The sequence below is a fragment of the Schistosoma mansoni genome, chromosome 1, assembly GCF_000237925.1.
Source record: "Schistosoma mansoni strain Puerto Rico chromosome 1, complete genome".
Classification (NCBI taxonomy): domain Eukaryota; kingdom Metazoa; phylum Platyhelminthes; class Trematoda; order Strigeidida; family Schistosomatidae; genus Schistosoma; species Schistosoma mansoni.
This window is the reverse complement of record NC_031495.1, coordinates 64,912,191-64,929,076: the sequence shown is the minus strand read 5'-3', so window position 1 is coordinate 64,929,076 and position 16,886 is coordinate 64,912,191. Positions and strand designations below refer to the sequence as shown.

At 35.4% G+C, this 16,886-nt stretch overlaps 1 protein-coding gene and 1 non-coding gene across 2 annotated transcripts in view; both read left to right on the top strand.

The window, feature by feature from the left end:
• Smp_000870 (hypothetical protein) overlaps positions 1-9,006 on the top strand; it is a gene marked incomplete at its 5' end in the record, with an annotated part of 42,237 nt that extends 33,231 nt beyond the window's left edge. The window contains 2 exons of the mRNA XM_018795212.1: positions 5,273-6,297; positions 8,886-9,006. Coding sequence (XP_018649547.1) covers positions 5,273-6,297; positions 8,886-8,946 — 1,086 coding nt within the window. The 3' untranslated portion in view covers positions 8,947-9,006. The remainder of the gene's footprint in view (positions 1-5,272; positions 6,298-8,885) is intronic.
• Positions 9,007-12,437: 3,431 nt separating this feature from the next.
• On the top strand, positions 12,438-12,508 carry Smp_tRNA_00843_Pseudo_GTA.1.1. The gene has a single exon. It is a non-coding gene (tRNA).
• The last annotated feature ends 4,378 nt before the right edge of the window (positions 12,509-16,886 follow it).

The following is a 16,886-nucleotide window of genomic DNA, read 5'->3' as shown; positions in this document are numbered from 1 at the left end:
AATACTACAAAGCTATCGTTCATAACAATGCGCCATCTCATAAACTGATCGCCTCTGAGTTCTCAACCCAGTCCTAACGACGATAAATAATTTGGTATAAATTCAGTAGGGATGATATTCAAAAAATATGTTCAAGTGATGGAAACCGGTGTTTTAAGATCACGGGATTAGTCAAATTATCATTGACCCACTCGAACATATATTGTCAGATATTTGTCCTGTTTACATAGTGTTATCATCAAAGGATATGAACAGTACATCGAAAATAACGGCAATCAAACGTAGAAATTCCTTGAACAACATTTCAAAGGAGCCAGGTTATATATATATATATATATATATATATATATATATATATATATTTAAACGCATAAACCCCCTTGCTTCAGTTTGGGCCAGGAAGCACCAGATACATATACGCCTCACAAATCGAATGAGATTTGTGAGGCGTATATGTATCTGGTGCTTCCTTGTACTATTATTTATGCGTTTAAATATATATATATATATATATATATATATATATATATATATATAACCTGGCTCCTTTGAAATGTTGTTCAAGGAATTTCTACGTTTGATTGCCGTTATTTTCGATGTACTGTTCATATCCTTTGATGATAACACTATGTAAACAGGACAAATATCTGACAATATATGTTCAAGTGGGTCAATGATAATTTGACTAATCCCGTGATCTTAAAACACCGGTTTCCATCACTTGAACATATTTTTTGAATATCATCCCTACTGAATTTATACCAAATTATTTATCGTCGTTAGGACTGGGTTGAGAACTCAGAGGCGATCAGTTTATGAGATGGCGCATTGTTATGAACGATAGCTTTATAGTATTGGTAGCGAAAAGACGTTTCTTCCCATAGTTGTATGGTAATGTGATGTATGCTACTCATGTCGATAGATATAAGATATATGTAACACCAATCGAAAGTGAAATGCCTGACAACATAAGGTTGATAAGATCGAATAGAAGGGAACGGGAACAAAGAGTGATTGGTATGAAAATAAAGGAACAACAAATTCTGAAACATTTGATTGACATTTTTCAAATAAAGTATTAAAGGTATGGTATTTACATTTTACCAAATTACTCTGTAATTTTGTGTTCAAATACATTTGATTGTCCCCACTAGTGTTCTCGTTCATTACAGTAAATTTATCTATAGAAGGATAGGAAAGATTTCAGCATAAAGTTATTTGAGAATTCAATAATCATAGGGTTAGAGAACAACAGGAGGATGAAATTAATTTACGAAAGATAATTGTCCACTTGACATATATGATGAAAAACGTTAAACAGGAACGTCATCATCTTAAAAACTTAATAATAATCATGAAAAATTGTTAAAGGATACTGAATTTAACTGATTATAGTCTAAAATTACAAAATATTAATTTATAAAAAAAAACAGGACCAAAACATACTACAGAAGGGAATTAGGACTAAGGAAGGATAATGGTTTGGATTTATCACTTTTTTGAACTGAGAGTCCCAATTTGTTATAATACATTTTCTTTTATTCCCCTGTTGCACCAAAAATTTTATGTATTATTGTATTGAAAAAAATGTTTCCATTACTATTTAACACCAAATAAATAATGATCAACATTGTAAGCAAAGATGGATAGTGATTAGCAATGGAATCCAGGACGCGCGTTTCATCCTCTTTGGGACTGGTCAGCTGGATGTACCTGCTTACAAGAGTTGATGTTCACTCTAGGACTCGAACCCAGTACCTTTCGCTTCAAGCTCCATCGCGTTATCCACTCGGCCACTGAGTCCTGATAGTCACTTGCTTGTGCAATGGGGTGAAGTTTAAATCCACTTAGTATTGTTTGTTTGAATCTTCCCATCGATGTGTTAGGACTACAACTGGTCAGTCTCTAATTGCAATCATCAACATTGTTCTAAGTAAATCCTCATTGATAAACTGTCGAAATCCAAAAAATAAAGCCTTTCAACTTCCATTAAAAATAATTACCATTTGTAAAGATTTGATTACTTCCTGTTTCTTTGATAATACCGACTAGAATGAACAGGTTTCTATTGAAAATATATATGTTATAAGAGAATCCCCTTTGATAGTACCTTTAATTTCAAGCTGTTAGCATATTTAGATTATGGCTAGTGGTTGGAATACTGGAGGCATATTTATTGCTGTTTAGTACATCCAACTGATAAATCTTATAGATTTGTTTTAAGACTAGTTATTTATTTATTTATTTAAACACATAAATATTGGTAAAAAGGGGCACCAGATATATATATGCGCCACACAGAAAATTGTCATTTCATTTGATTTTGTGAGGGCTGTAATACTGTCCGGGTGTCCAAACCGAAGCAGGTGGTTTTCTTAGGGGGACAACACCCGGAGACTTTGACCTAAAAGTTTGATCCACAAAGCAGTGGAGCATCGGAGGGAGATGCGATACCATGGTAGCCGTTGACCAACGATTGATTCACACGCCATATGTTCCCTCAGGATACTGGAGCCCATGTGCACCATTTGTTTGGAATGAGGGTTTTCCAACTCCCTTAGATGGACTCTCCGTGTCCACCGGTGCGGTTAAAGCGCCGGAGGTTCACTTTTCGTCCTCTCATTTTCGTGAACAACAACCCCGCCACGAGGAGGCAGTGAGTAGGACTTCCCTGACAGAAGTTATATACGCGTGGCCATGTGGGAGTATTTGGAGAGGGAGAGGTGACTCTCCCCACTCTCGGCCGTACCAGGGCATTTGGGGGCTGGTGGAATTTCTTCAATAGTAAAATCACTGAAATATATTTCTTAAACGTTACCTTTATATATCTAACTTCTTTACATGTGAATGTATCCTCAGTTTTTGTTTCATGAAAACAAAAAATTAGAAAGTTTGGTTCAGTAAAAAGAAAAATTACACATTCTTAACATAAAGTCGATTTTTTCATTGTTTCATTATTTGTTCGTTTTTTTTCTCTTTTGTATAATTATGAAGATTATCATTGTAAGTTTCTTATCACCCCTCCCCCCCTCTAAAGTAAAACAGTAACTTAATCTAACTAACACCATGCCTATTTCGTTTAATTTCAATGTTCATGTGTATAAATATTTCAATGATTTTGTATACTGCTTAGTTAACCATAAAAACAAATGCGGGTTTATGAATTTTATTGTTTATCACTCAAACTTTTATTATTTGATAACACAATCGTTTGGTGTTTGTGGAATCTTCAAGATCTACTCAGTTTAAAGTTAACTTGGTGATGGACACAACTATCAAATATACCATTCTTGAATTCATTTGTATCGGTTACTTACTTACTTACACCTGTTACCCCTCGTCGAGGAGCATAGGCCAACCACCAGCATTCTCCATCCAACTCTGTCCTGGGTAATCCTTTCCAGTTCGTTCCAGTTGTTATTCATGCTTTTCATATTTGCTTCTATTTTCCGGAGTAATGTGTTCTTTGGCCTTCCTCTTTTCCGTTTCCCTTCACCATTCCAAGTTAGGGGTTGCCTTGTATTGCACACTGGTGATTTCCTTAATGTATGTCCTATCCACTTCCAATGTCTTTTCCTAATTTCCTCTTCACCTGGAACCTGGTTTGTCCTCTCCTATAAAACGCTGTTGCCGATAGTATCCGGCCAGTGAATGTTGAGTATTTTGCGTAGACAACTGTTTATAAATACTTGTACCTTCTTGACGATGGATGTAATAATTCTCCACATTTCAGCTCCGCACAGTAGAACTGTCTTGACTTTTGTATTGAAGATTCTCACTTTGAAGTTAGTTGAGAGTTGTTTTGAGTTCTATATGTTCTTCAATTTTAGAAATGCTGCCCTTGCTTTGTATCGGTTGCTTGGATCTATCCATTAATGTTAGTGACTGGAATTGAATCCTAGAGTGAAAATCTACTCTGAGATGCAGGTACACACAGCTGACGATTCGCAAATAGATTGAAACGCATGCCATAGATCCCACTTGTAACCATTATCCATCTGTTCTTATGATATCATTTTTTGTATTTTATTTCTGTCTAGTCCTTCTTAATCCCAAGAACTATGTTTGAATGCATTTTACTTAAGATAATCATCTATCAATCCCTTTGTTTCCGTTTACTAACTTAGTTGTTGACTACTAGTCTGAAGCTTTTTTCAATCACATGCTGTACAGTGTAGAACAAAGTAAAAAAATAATATGCATCAATCTAAATTTTCAGAATAGATGGTTTGTAGCTAGTTATGGGATTTATAATGCTCGTTTCATGGTATATAGGACTCACCAGCTGGATCTACTTCCCTCTCAGTGTTTTAACCTTTATTAATAATGACATTAAGATTCAGAGGGAGATTTTGTAAAAAGAAGAACAAATTCATCCGTTCTAATATGTCCTATTCTAAGTCATACCACTTAGTATACAGTTATAGATTTCAGTTATCTCATAAAACTCCAAAAAAGGTGCTCTTAAATCCCATCAAATAACTTCATGGATTGACTTTTTATTTATAATAGTCTGATGGTCCCCCAAACCTGTTTTAAAACTGCTAAAAATTAATAAACCGAATCAATATTCTGTCGCGATGATTGAGCTGAAAGTGTCTGTGAGCGCTATTAAGTTGAAGCTTGCATGTGCAATCTGATCTTTCGATTTTGCATCGAGCAAATTTGAAGCGCCAAAAACATCTCATTAATAAGTGTGTGACAAGTATGAAATTTGGCCTTTTCCCTTGTCCTTTCAGTTATCTTATACTCAGATTATCAACTGTATTCTTTACGTAACCATCAATTAACTCATGATTAGGCTACTTAAACAAAGATCGATATTTATGGTCTAAATTCGTTCACCTGTCAGTCATCCTCTCAGTGTAAAGAAGTATTTTATTCCATAGAATAATAGTAAGTTCTATAATAGCGACAATCTCTGTTTATTTGATTTTGGGTAGTTGGAGATAATCGGCAGGTATCCGCGGACCTGGTTTTTCATGCTAGTTGTCACTTATCATTAAGGCGTACTGTCGGTTCATGTTGAATTGGAGCTCAGGTTTGCAGTATAAGACGTTGTCGTTGAGCTATTCAGGCTGAAACTAACCTTTATGATTGGGACATTTTCATTAGTTATTTAATCTTTAGTGCTGGTCGAATTCTACCAGCCAAGTTGTAATGTAGTAACTAGTTTTAGATAGACTTGTTTGTCTGCGTTTTTAAGTATTTTTTCCTGTAATGTGATAATTAATATGAAATATCTTTATGTACCATAATTTAATTTAAACAGCAACCACCTCAACCATTGAGAACTGGTTTCTTAATGTGGTGTCATTTCAATAATTCATGGTCTACAAAATCACCTATACGACTACCAAAATCTTCCATACAGTATCGATCTGTTGATACAAGTTTTGAAATACGAAAAGAAATGCTTCGTGATATTGGTCTTTTTAACTCTTCTAACAAATTTACATGCAAAAACTCTTCGACAGATCCCGTGAACAATCATCATGATTCAAATACTCAATCAATTTCTAATTCATTGCCTCACATCAACCATCAACCATTTGACTCATCAATTAATCTAGAATCGATAAATCATAAATCATCATCTGCATGCCTATCTCGTTTATTTTGTGTTTTACAAACGGATACTTCGTTCGAATTCTACGCTGCTCGTGCTGATGCACGTGCAGTAGATAAAATTACTGTGATAGGTTTACGTTTATTCTACTTAGATGATAATTTTAATGATACATTTTCAAATCATAGTGATGATTTATCAACAATGCAACAATCTACGCTGCATACTAAAGCACGGAGTTTTGATAGTTCATCTCGTGTGAACAACGATTTTCCTGAAAACACTAGTGCATATTCTAGTTTATATAGAAAAGGTAATCCTATATATCGGAACTTTAAACCCCCTCCAAGGGATCGTAACATATTTGATCGTAAATTTTCTAGTGAAACATCTAGTCTTTCAGATGTAACTTCCTTATCGAAATCTTATATCAAACCATCATCAATGAGTACCTTAGAACCTGACAGTTTACTAAACCGATCTACACAATCTTGTAGAGAAAGATCCTCTAAAGAGAATCATAAAAATTCTTTATGTAATTTTTCTGGTGATCAATCTAATGATGATGATGGAATTGTAACTAACAATGAAATATTAAAACATGTGGAAACAATCAGTCCTGAGATATTGGGTCTTCTGCGTAATAATTTAGGTTTTCTTCTATTACCTTTAAATACAGACCGTCCAGCACACTATTTTGAAGCAGCAACAGTAGAAATCAGAACACAGTAAGCCTATATTTTTACTTCATTCTTTTAGCTTTCAGCCTATTGTAAAACTGTTTTTTCCGTTATGACTTGATGAGATCATTATTTCTACAACATTTATTCTTTTCAATAAATCAAAGAGTAGTTACTCCTAGTGAGGATACTATAGAAAAATGGCAAATCGATTGATAATTCATCAACTGAAGTGGTTGAGACATATGTTAAACATGCCTGGAAGAAGTCTAGGACTTTCATACCAAGACGTTATATCGATTCAGTGTCAGATTGTTAGAGTAAGCTGTGTTTGGAGGTACAGACTACCTGTCTAAATTTTTCTGAACAGTTGTGTCTATTAGTTTGACCGTTTGACCTCCTTTCGAGACCAAATACTAGATCATATACAGGACTTCCAAGTTTTGTGTTATGCACTAAACTCTTAAGATGGTGGAGAAGATCTGTAGCTGGAGTGGATAATTTTGATGGAGTTTTGTTCTCTGAAATGAGAAGACAAAACTCCACCTACTAAAATATTAAGCCACTTAGGCGGTATCAGCATTTTTAACCTCAGTTAATTTACGTTTTGATCATCTTCACTTGTCTCTGCTACTTATGAGAATCTTAAAAAATCCATTGCATAGCTATGTAAGGTAGTAAGTTCAGAAGTGTAATTTACTTAAGCAGTTAAATAGTGTTAATATAGTCAGAAATAAGACCGTAATATGTTAATGATATTTGACCAGGTCGTCAGTATATCACGAGCTAACTGAATTCAGGAAATGTACGAACTGATTCCAACTCTGACCGATTAAAAAGTGAACTCTCCCTAAAACATTAGAAGCCTTCACCTTAACCATAAGTGAAGCCATGGTCCCGTACCGCTAAGAATTCCTGGACGAAGAGAACTGTATATTTCCAGTTTTTTGTTCTTTTAAATAGTTCTTCAACAGATATCAGTCCGGTAATAATATCACTCAATGTTTTTCTAGATCTTGAGCTTCATTATTTCTTTCTACATACTCTCCTACTCTGTCTTTTTGAACCAATGTTTGGTCTTTCTCATTGTCATTGCTGCCATATTTTTCTCAATCTCTTTTTCTATTCATCTTATCATTTTCATATCCTCGTGCTTATCTGTTATAGAAACATGGGCTAACTCACCCTTTTGCCAGACTTCGCTCTAATCATGACTGATTAGCTCCGAGGAATCTCGTTCTTTTTTTTTAATTCCATAAATTTGCTTTGTTTTAACATTCCATGAAAAGTAGTGCCTGATTTTATTCTTATTTTTATTTACTTATTTAAACACATGAATATTAGTACAAGGAAGCACCAGATAAATATGCGCCGCACAAATCTCATTCGATTTGTGTGAGGGCTGTGATACTGCCCAGGTGCCCAGACTGAAGCAGGTGGTTTTCTTAGGGGACCACACCCGGAACCTTTGACCTAAAGGTCTAGTCCACAAGGCAGTGGAGCATCGTAAAGAGATACAGTCCCATAGTAGCCGGTGACCAACAGTTGGTTCATACGCCATTCGTTCCTTCAGGATCCTGGAGCCCATGTGCACCATTGGTTTGGAATCAGGGTTTTCCAACTCCCCTAGGTGGACCCTCCGTGTCCACCAACCCGGTTAGAGAGCCGGACATTCGTATTTTGTCCTCTCAATTTCGTAAACAACACTGATGTCACAAGAAGGCAGTGAGTATGGCTTCCCCGGCAGAGGCTATATATTTTTGTGGTCATGTGAGAGCATTTGGAGAGGGAGAGCTAACTCTCCCCATTCTCGGCCGTACCAGGGCATTTGGGGCCTGATCAGTTAATCACAATGTAATTAACTGACTCCTTATTCCAAAAAAAGCCTTGACTAACTTCTTTTTCAGTATGTTGTTTTCCAATTATCTAGGTTTACTTGTTTACTTTGATTTAAAATGTTTAAAGGTCAAGACAATGTCAATAATATCAATAATGCTAACTGATCAACAACATAGTATATTCTTTGTAAATAAACAAGCTTAACTACTGACTTCCTCCTACCTTTTTCTTAAGGCTTTATTATCATCACTTCTCATCTATTCATATTGGACGTGTTTTATTGCACAGTAATGTATTATTAATGTTTATCTTTTTATAAATCACTTCAACTCTCTATCTCTCTCTACATTTCACTCACATATAAATGCACACACCTTGACATCTAAGCATTTCTATATTTATCGGAAGGGGTTTTGTAGAGATTTAGTATGTTCATAGTTGGAAGCGTGAGTCAATTGAAGCTAGACCACCATCGAAAACCTAGAAAAACTGGACGGCCAACTCATCCTATTATGGGATACCTCAGCAGTGCGCATCCACGAACCCGTACTCGCGAGATTCGAACCCAGAACCTACCAGTCTCGATCCAGAGCCCTTAATCGATAGACCACTGAGCTGGCATCCAACGGTGTTAATGTCTAACTTCAACCGATCCACGAAATTGAGCAACCATTCACCAATTGTCTTCAGTGAGTTCCTATCTCACAACAGACCTGGTTTTAACTCCACTGGTCACTGCTTCTCATTAGAGCTCCTGGATATACTTCTCGAAGTTACTTGTTTCTTTTCTTTTTCAGATGGATCAATTCTATTCGTCGTGTTTGCATAGATTTCATGTCCTCCCCATCTTCCAAGTGAATAAGATAGAAGAAGAAGAAGAAACAGATACATCCTACCATCTATCGGTCAATATCTTTGGAGCAGAAATAACAAATCAAAAGCCGATTTTCTATCATCAAATTATCTTGTAAGATGTTGTTTGCTTGTTGTTGTTTTTTTTTTTTACATTTTAATGCCACATGTTTATTTGTTGAAAAGATCTTTTTTTCACCTTTCTTATTCTTTCATTATGTTGCATTATGTTACTTACAAGTAGTATGTTTATTGTTTTAGGAATAAATAAAAAATTGTGACTTATATTTCTTTATTGTCATCTTGGTTATGGCATCTCTATTCTATAAATTACTTTTCTATATTGTTTTTTTTGTTAACTGCCTGAGTTCGAATCCTTCCTACTTTTTATAGTAACTTTTTTTTGGAATATTTTTTTACTCTATCATACTTTCAATTGTTTATATTTTGTTATTTTCTCTCCAACCTTAAAAAAATGAGTAATATGATTCCCCGTTTTTGTTTATGATAAATTGACTTTGTAAATGGATGGATGGATGGATATGAATGGAGGGCAAGATAAATTCCTGCTATTTCAGTAGTCTATAGCTAGAGATCACTGAACACTGATTTTTCGATTTTCGAATATGTGTAATTTATCTTGGTAAATGATACTATATCAATAAATGTTTAGTAGTAACATGGAATAAGTCAAGTTTGGATTATTTTTCAAATTATTACCGCTGAACTTTTTTTGAAATGATGAGTGTCATTTAAATGATTTTGATTGACAGCTAGTGTAATGATTTACTTACGCTCTGTCACCCCTTGTGGAGGAGCATAGGCCGCTCACCAGCATTCTCCATCCAACTCTGTCCTGGGCAATCCTTTCCAGTTCGTTCCAGTTGTTATTCATCCTTTTCATATCCGCTTCAATCTCCCGGTGTAATGTTTTCTTTGGCCTTCCTCTATTCCGCTTCCCTTCACCATTCCAAGTTAGGGATTGCCTCGTGATACAGTTTGGTGATTTTCTTAATGTATGTCCTATCCACTTCCAACGTCTTTTCCTAATTTCCTCTTCAGCTGGAACCTGGTTTGTCCTCTCCTATAAAACGCTGTTGCTGATAGTATCCGGCCAGTGAATGTTGAGTATTTTGCGTAGACAACTGTTTATAAATACTTGTACCTTCTTGACGATGGATGTAATAATTCTCCACATTTCAGCTCCGTACAGTAGAATTGATTGTCTTGACGTTCTTATTGAAGATTCTCACTTTGAAGTTAGTTGACAGTTGTTTTGATATTGTAATGAACAGAACACTAATTGGAACAGTCGAATGTATTTAAGCACAAATTACAGACTATCTCACTAAATTCTGATAACCATACAGTAGTAAACAGTTAATTTGCAAAATAACAATCAATTGTCTCAATCTTCACTGTTCCTTCTGTAAATAGCAATCCATCTTCTCTGATTTCATTGTTCATTCATTTTCCTACCAATTGCTCTTCATTTCAGTTCTTTCCTTATCGGTCTTCTGCCAAAATACATTCTATGTCTGACCATCACCATATACTACTTATGAGGATATAAGTAGGCCACACTACACTAGTAGTTTATTGATAGGTAATTAGTTTTACAGCTAATTACATTTTGTGATGTAATCTCGTCTCTATGTGTTTTACCCTAAAAGTTGGTGTAACTTACTGACTGATACAAAAATATAGTTCTCCTCAATAGAGGCTTATATACAATGTTGAGATGACATTTTATGATCCAGTGATCTGACTACAATTTTATTGTACAATGATGTTAACAAAATATACATCCCGTCTACACTTGTACATAATAATGGATTTAATTTGCGTTAGAGAGAATAACGGAATAAACTAAACCAAATACGAGAATGAACCTTGGATACGTGTATTTCGCACACTTGTTGATTCATGCAGACAATCAGAGAAACAAAGCGGAGAAGAAAACCAGAGAAGGCATGTGTGTCAACTGAATTTGATGAAGTGTGATTCAGTATTTATAGCCAGAAATAAATAAGCTAAAGACATGTAATGAATAGGGTAGGTGGTACAGACACACGCTCATATAAAAATAGTCAAGGTCTGTAAGCGAATAAGTGACAAGGTCAAAATGTGACTCCAGAAGAATAAATAAATTAGTCTGTTCGGAGGCTAGAATAACCCATTTGGACTTGACATAGTACTAGAAACTGCAAACATGTAGGCTAGTTTAATAAACGACGAAATAATATCCACAATAAAATATAAGCGTTGCTTGGTATCGCGCACTAACTTGAAATAAACAGTCAGTGAAAACTAGGAAGCTCTGAAGAGCCGCTTCTTACAAATATGGGTGTCTTCAGCGAACTGCGTCAACTACCTCACCATCCATCGGACAAAGAATATTCAAGCTTCTCTTAGAGCTGTTAACCTTCAGACAATTAGGTAGTCTGAATCTGCTGTAATACTAGAATCTAATTAGGTTCTGATGTCTACTAACTTCAATTTGGTTAAACTCCAGATTGCTTTAAATTAGACTTTCTTCAGCAATGTGGTTTTAAAACGCAATCATTGTTTTTTTTTTCGATTTATTTCATAATCTCGACTGCAGAGCGTTGAAATATACAGTGAAAACCAACACAAACATATTATATCTCTAAAAGATATTTAGTAACAGTCCCATCAAAAGATGAAAGTTTAACCATACATTCAAAATTAGGCAGTCACATTTCGAAGATATTGGAGGTGCTTCTCAGTTGAACCTGTCGATTTGACTAGACTTTTCATGTAAAACAATGAGTTCATCACATTTTTATCGGTATAAGATTATTGAATGCTAGGTCTGTAAAGTTGCTGCAGTTGTGTACTGATTGATAGTCTAAAATAAATTTCTAAGCCTGAATCATTTCATATTGGTTGATTACTGTCCAGTGTTAGTCATTCCAGAACTGTTGTCTGAACTCTCCAATTACTCCTCAAGTTGAGTTTATGTTTATTTGAATAACTGTTTTCTGAAAAGAGAAACACAACAAAACTGATAAAAATACATTGTATTCAGACTACATGGTATAGGTTTTTTGGTACAATCTATGATCGATAGTACTGATGTAAGTATATTACTGTACTGTATTTATTATATTCGTTGTTCAGCATAACTAGTATACAACTACTTCAAACAATGTATGACGCCTATTGGTGAAATCAAAATATGATCTTGTGTTTTTATCGGAATAACGGTTTTAAACATTGACTAATCAAATTCATTAAGAATTTCACTAGTGGATACTGGGTATATAAATCAATCGAACAGACCACATCGTACCATAAAAATAGAAAATAATATTTGTACAAGATCAAGCCAAATGTGGCTGTGAACGTGGGAGACACTAATCAATAAACTGAATATAATTTAGGAACAGTAAGTCATCACAACTGATTGATCACTGGGTGGTGATCAATGTCATGCGTGTCAAGTCCTTCTTAGTGCTGATCGAGTAGTGCGGCCCGAGTAGCTCAGTGGTAAAGTCTCTGACTGTAAAGCTGAGTAACACGGGATCGAATCCGTCAGGGAGCACCAGTTCTCAAGATTACAGGTACACCTTGCAGACAAGTGCCAAGTAGCACGAAACCCGGTTCAAGGGATTCCTGTTGACCATCTCCAACCACCATCTTATCACAGTAAATCATATTATAATAATTCATAGGTCAAAATGAAGCTTATAATAAGATGAATATAGATATACACAATCTAATTACTGAATAGTTAAACAATAAAAATATACATAGAATGATAGTCCATTAATAGGTTCTGGAAGTTACCCGTACTTATATCTTCACCAGGATACAGCAATTTCTATTGACGACATTTTCATTCAATAAACTTACTGAAAAGTACATCATGCGATCTTATTGTAGAATGCAGCTCATAGAAATTACATTTCAAATAGATTTTAAAGAATAAAAATTCTGTAGTACCATTACAGAATAAATTTAATGGTCTCCATGTACGTAAACATATAATTTACCCAAATGCCCTGGGACGGCCGAGAGTGGGGAGGGTCCGCTCTCACATGGCCACGCATATATAGCCTCTGTCAGGGAAGTCCTACTCACTGCCTTCTCGTAGCATAATTGTTGTTTACGAAATTGAGAGGACGAAAAGCGAATGTCCGGCGCTTTAACCGGGTTGGTGGACACGGAAAGTCCATCTAGGGGAGTTGGAAAACCCTGATTCCAAACCAATGGTGCACATTGGCTCCAGTATCCTGAGGGAACAAATGGCGTATGAATCAATCGTTGGTCAACGGCTACCATGGCACTGCATCTCATCACGATGCTCCTGCACTGCCTTGTGGATCAGATCTTAAGGTTAAAGTGTTGCCTCGGGTGTGGTCCCCTAAGAAAACCACCTGCTTCGGTTTGGGCGCCTGGAGAGTATCACAGCCCTCACACAAATCAAATGAGATTTGTGTGGCGCATATATATCTGGTGCCCCTTTGTACCAATATTTATGTGTTTAAGTGAATAAATAAAATTGAAATTGTTGCCAATTTACTTACTAATTATTACTAAGAAATATTTTCGTTCATATAGATCGTTAAGAAACTATGTATCCTGTGTAGTATTCATTTCAATTGTCCATACATCATAGAACAAATAATAATGTTCTATATGAATCAATACACTATCCTGAAGGTCATGTTTTTTAACGATTTTCAATTGGTTGTTAAACAAAAATTAGTTTGACCTCCAGACTATCAGAATTGTGTTAGTATCTAACCTTTCTAAGGTAACGACCTACCTTCAGTTTATAGTTTGTATTTTCTTTTAACTTTGTATTAACTCGGCGTATTGATTTATCATATGACACTTATTATCAATACTCTACCATTCTATCATTGATATTCGATTTATTAGGATTGATTATAAGTGAAAGATCTTTCTTCCCATATGCCAGTTTACAATTCACGATATTTCTTGAACTGACAAGAAAGTACCACCACAAAGGTAGTTAGACTATAGGTTTATAACTTCTTTAACTAACGTTGACTGTATATTGTTATGTCTAACACTACAATAATTACTTACAGTTAAGTACACAGACTCCTATGAGATTATTTGTTGAATTACGTTTGTTTCTTTTATCGAATAAACTTTATGGAAGTTTATGTGTTAATTGAGTATCGAATTTAGAGAGCCTAGAATGATTCAATATTTCTAAGAAAACATGTTTAACCCTTCTCTATTCTCAGAAGGGGTTTGGTGGAGATTTTAGTAATTTTATAGAGTTGAGATCATGAGTCATGTGAAGCTAGACCACCATCGAAAACCTGGAATCACTGAACGGCCGTTTCGTCCTATTGTGGGACTCCTCAGCAGTGCGCATCCACGATCCCGCACTCGCGAGATTCGAACCCAGGACCTATCAGTCTTGCGCCAGAGCACTTAGCCGATAGACCACTGAGCCGGTTGGCATCCAACGGTGTTAATGTCTAACTTCAACCGATCCACGAAATTGAGCAACCATTCACCAATGTCTTCAGTGAGTTGATATCTCCCAGCAGACCTGGTTGAACTCCACTGGTTAGTGTTTCTCACTAGAACTCCGGGAAATACCTCATGGAGCCAGTCACTAGTGAGCATATGATCATTATCAGAAGGGGTTTGGTGGAGATTTCTCTATTCTGTTAAGAATGAGTGTCTTACAGCAATTTCCTCGAGTAAATAATTTTTAACTTTTCTCAATTGATGCAGTGATTTCCACCTATTATTATGGATAGTAAAATTGTTTGTGGCCTAATCTTCCTTAATTCGTGTGACTAAATTTGCCACCTATAAGTAATAAAATGAGCCATCCGAGCTAGTATTTCGTTTTCAACCTCAATCTTGATGTCATCAATGAAAAAGAACGTTAACTTTTTCACATGGTGTTTTCAATTATTTAAGAAGCCGGAAAATAGAATAAGTCGATTTTATACAACCACTGTGGTTGTTTTTCATAGGGTGGTTTGTGAAGATTGTAGAATTCTTATAGGATAAATCCCGAGTTGATCTTAGCTAGACCACTATTGAAAAATCCAAGACACTGGACAGTTATTTCTTTCTAGTATGGGACTGTTTAGCAGTGCACCTCCACGACCATGCCACCGAGGATCAATCAGATATGAGGCATTTATTTTGTTGATTAGATATTTCTGTCTGTCTGGTATGATACATATAGTGTTGAATTAATTCACACGAATATATAGCCTATTAATGTCAAATATTTGTGGGGACTGTTCACTTTGAAGGTCCTTTATTTGATTTCTGGGCGGATTCTCAGTGTGTTTTTTCGTTGAAAACCTCTACATCTAAATAAGTCAGGTGTTTTTTTCCTATATTTTAGGAATTGCCTAACTACAGGCATATCTCTATCATATATCTTTTACCGAACTAATATTTATTCAGCGACCACTCGTCTGTGTATGTTTTGTTGAACTAGAATTGGAAAATCCATTTAGCATTATCACACAACTGAAGGCCAATCGGCTATTCACTGAACTTTGCTCTCAATGACCTATCAAGTACTTTTAGTTTGTTGGATATTTCTTTATCATATCGTTTTGTACTTTACACCTTCTTATGAGAAAATATCTTGATTTCATGGACAATTCTATGATCAGTTGGTAGTTGTTCCATATTTCGACATTTGTTTGCTTTACTTTGTAATCTATCATAAACTGAGCAAGTTATTAGATAGGCTTCGTTTCTATCTGGGTTATTGATCAAGTTTACAGCTCAATACCATTAAAATCTTATGCCCATGACAAGTTACCATCGGATCAATTCAGTGTAGTTTAAATTTGATTGTTGGAAATCATTTTTTCATTCTTAGACTTATTATCTCATATTAGTCATTCTCTTTTAAAGTAAGCCATAGAATCTGCCAAGACGCCCAATATGAGCCTTTGCAAAAACAGTTGCATAGCATTAATTCGACTTACGTTTGTTTAAAATTACTGGAATAATAACTTTGAGTTTGAAAAAAAAACGACATTCTTGTAATCATTATACGGTCGTTTAATTGGATACAGTCATCTGTACGGTCTAAATTTTATCGATTTTCTTTGAGATAGATCTTCGAAGCTCGTCAGTGTAAGAACGCTCTTCAAGAAAATTAATTTTTATTCTGAATAGTTAGAAGCTTTCATCTTAATTTTATGCGCATGTTTTGTTACAGCAACTATGAGAAAGGATTTTGTTGGAGCATTGTGGTGGTCTTATACAAGATTGATCCTAAGAGTGTGGCTGCCGCTCTTCCTAACAAGATAGCTGTTAGATTTAGATGACAAGATCTGGTTAGCTATCCATTTCGAAGAATGAAGAGAAATAGTTCGTTTTTCATTCCGTTGAAGGTAAGTAAGTTAAGTGAAACTGATATGATTGACTGGATCGATGCAATAATAAACAGTAGATTATGCTGAATAAAAATGAATAACCCTTCAGTATCTCATGCCTCCCCAAACTACAGAAATTTCACAAGCCAAATATGGTCAGTAATTACAAAACCACAACTCTCGATGTATAAATTCACTTAGTATTGTTTGTTTGAATCTTCTCATTGATGTTTAGGACTGCAACTGGTCAGTCTCTTATTGGTATATGTGCGTATTGCCTCGATATTGCCTTAATTCACAAGCATTATAAGCAAAGATGGATAGTGGTCAGCAGTGGAATCCAGGACACGCGTTTCGTCCTATTTGGGACTCGTCATGTGGATGTACATACTTCTCACAGTTGATGTTCTTACTAAGACTCTAGCCCAATACCTATCGCTTCATACGGCATCCCAATATCCACTGTTATATTCTGGGATGGTAAACCATATTGCAGAGAAACACAACTCGTGCGACTACTGAAAATTTAAAATCAAATGATAATTATTACTCTCATACTTTGAATATCTAGAGGTT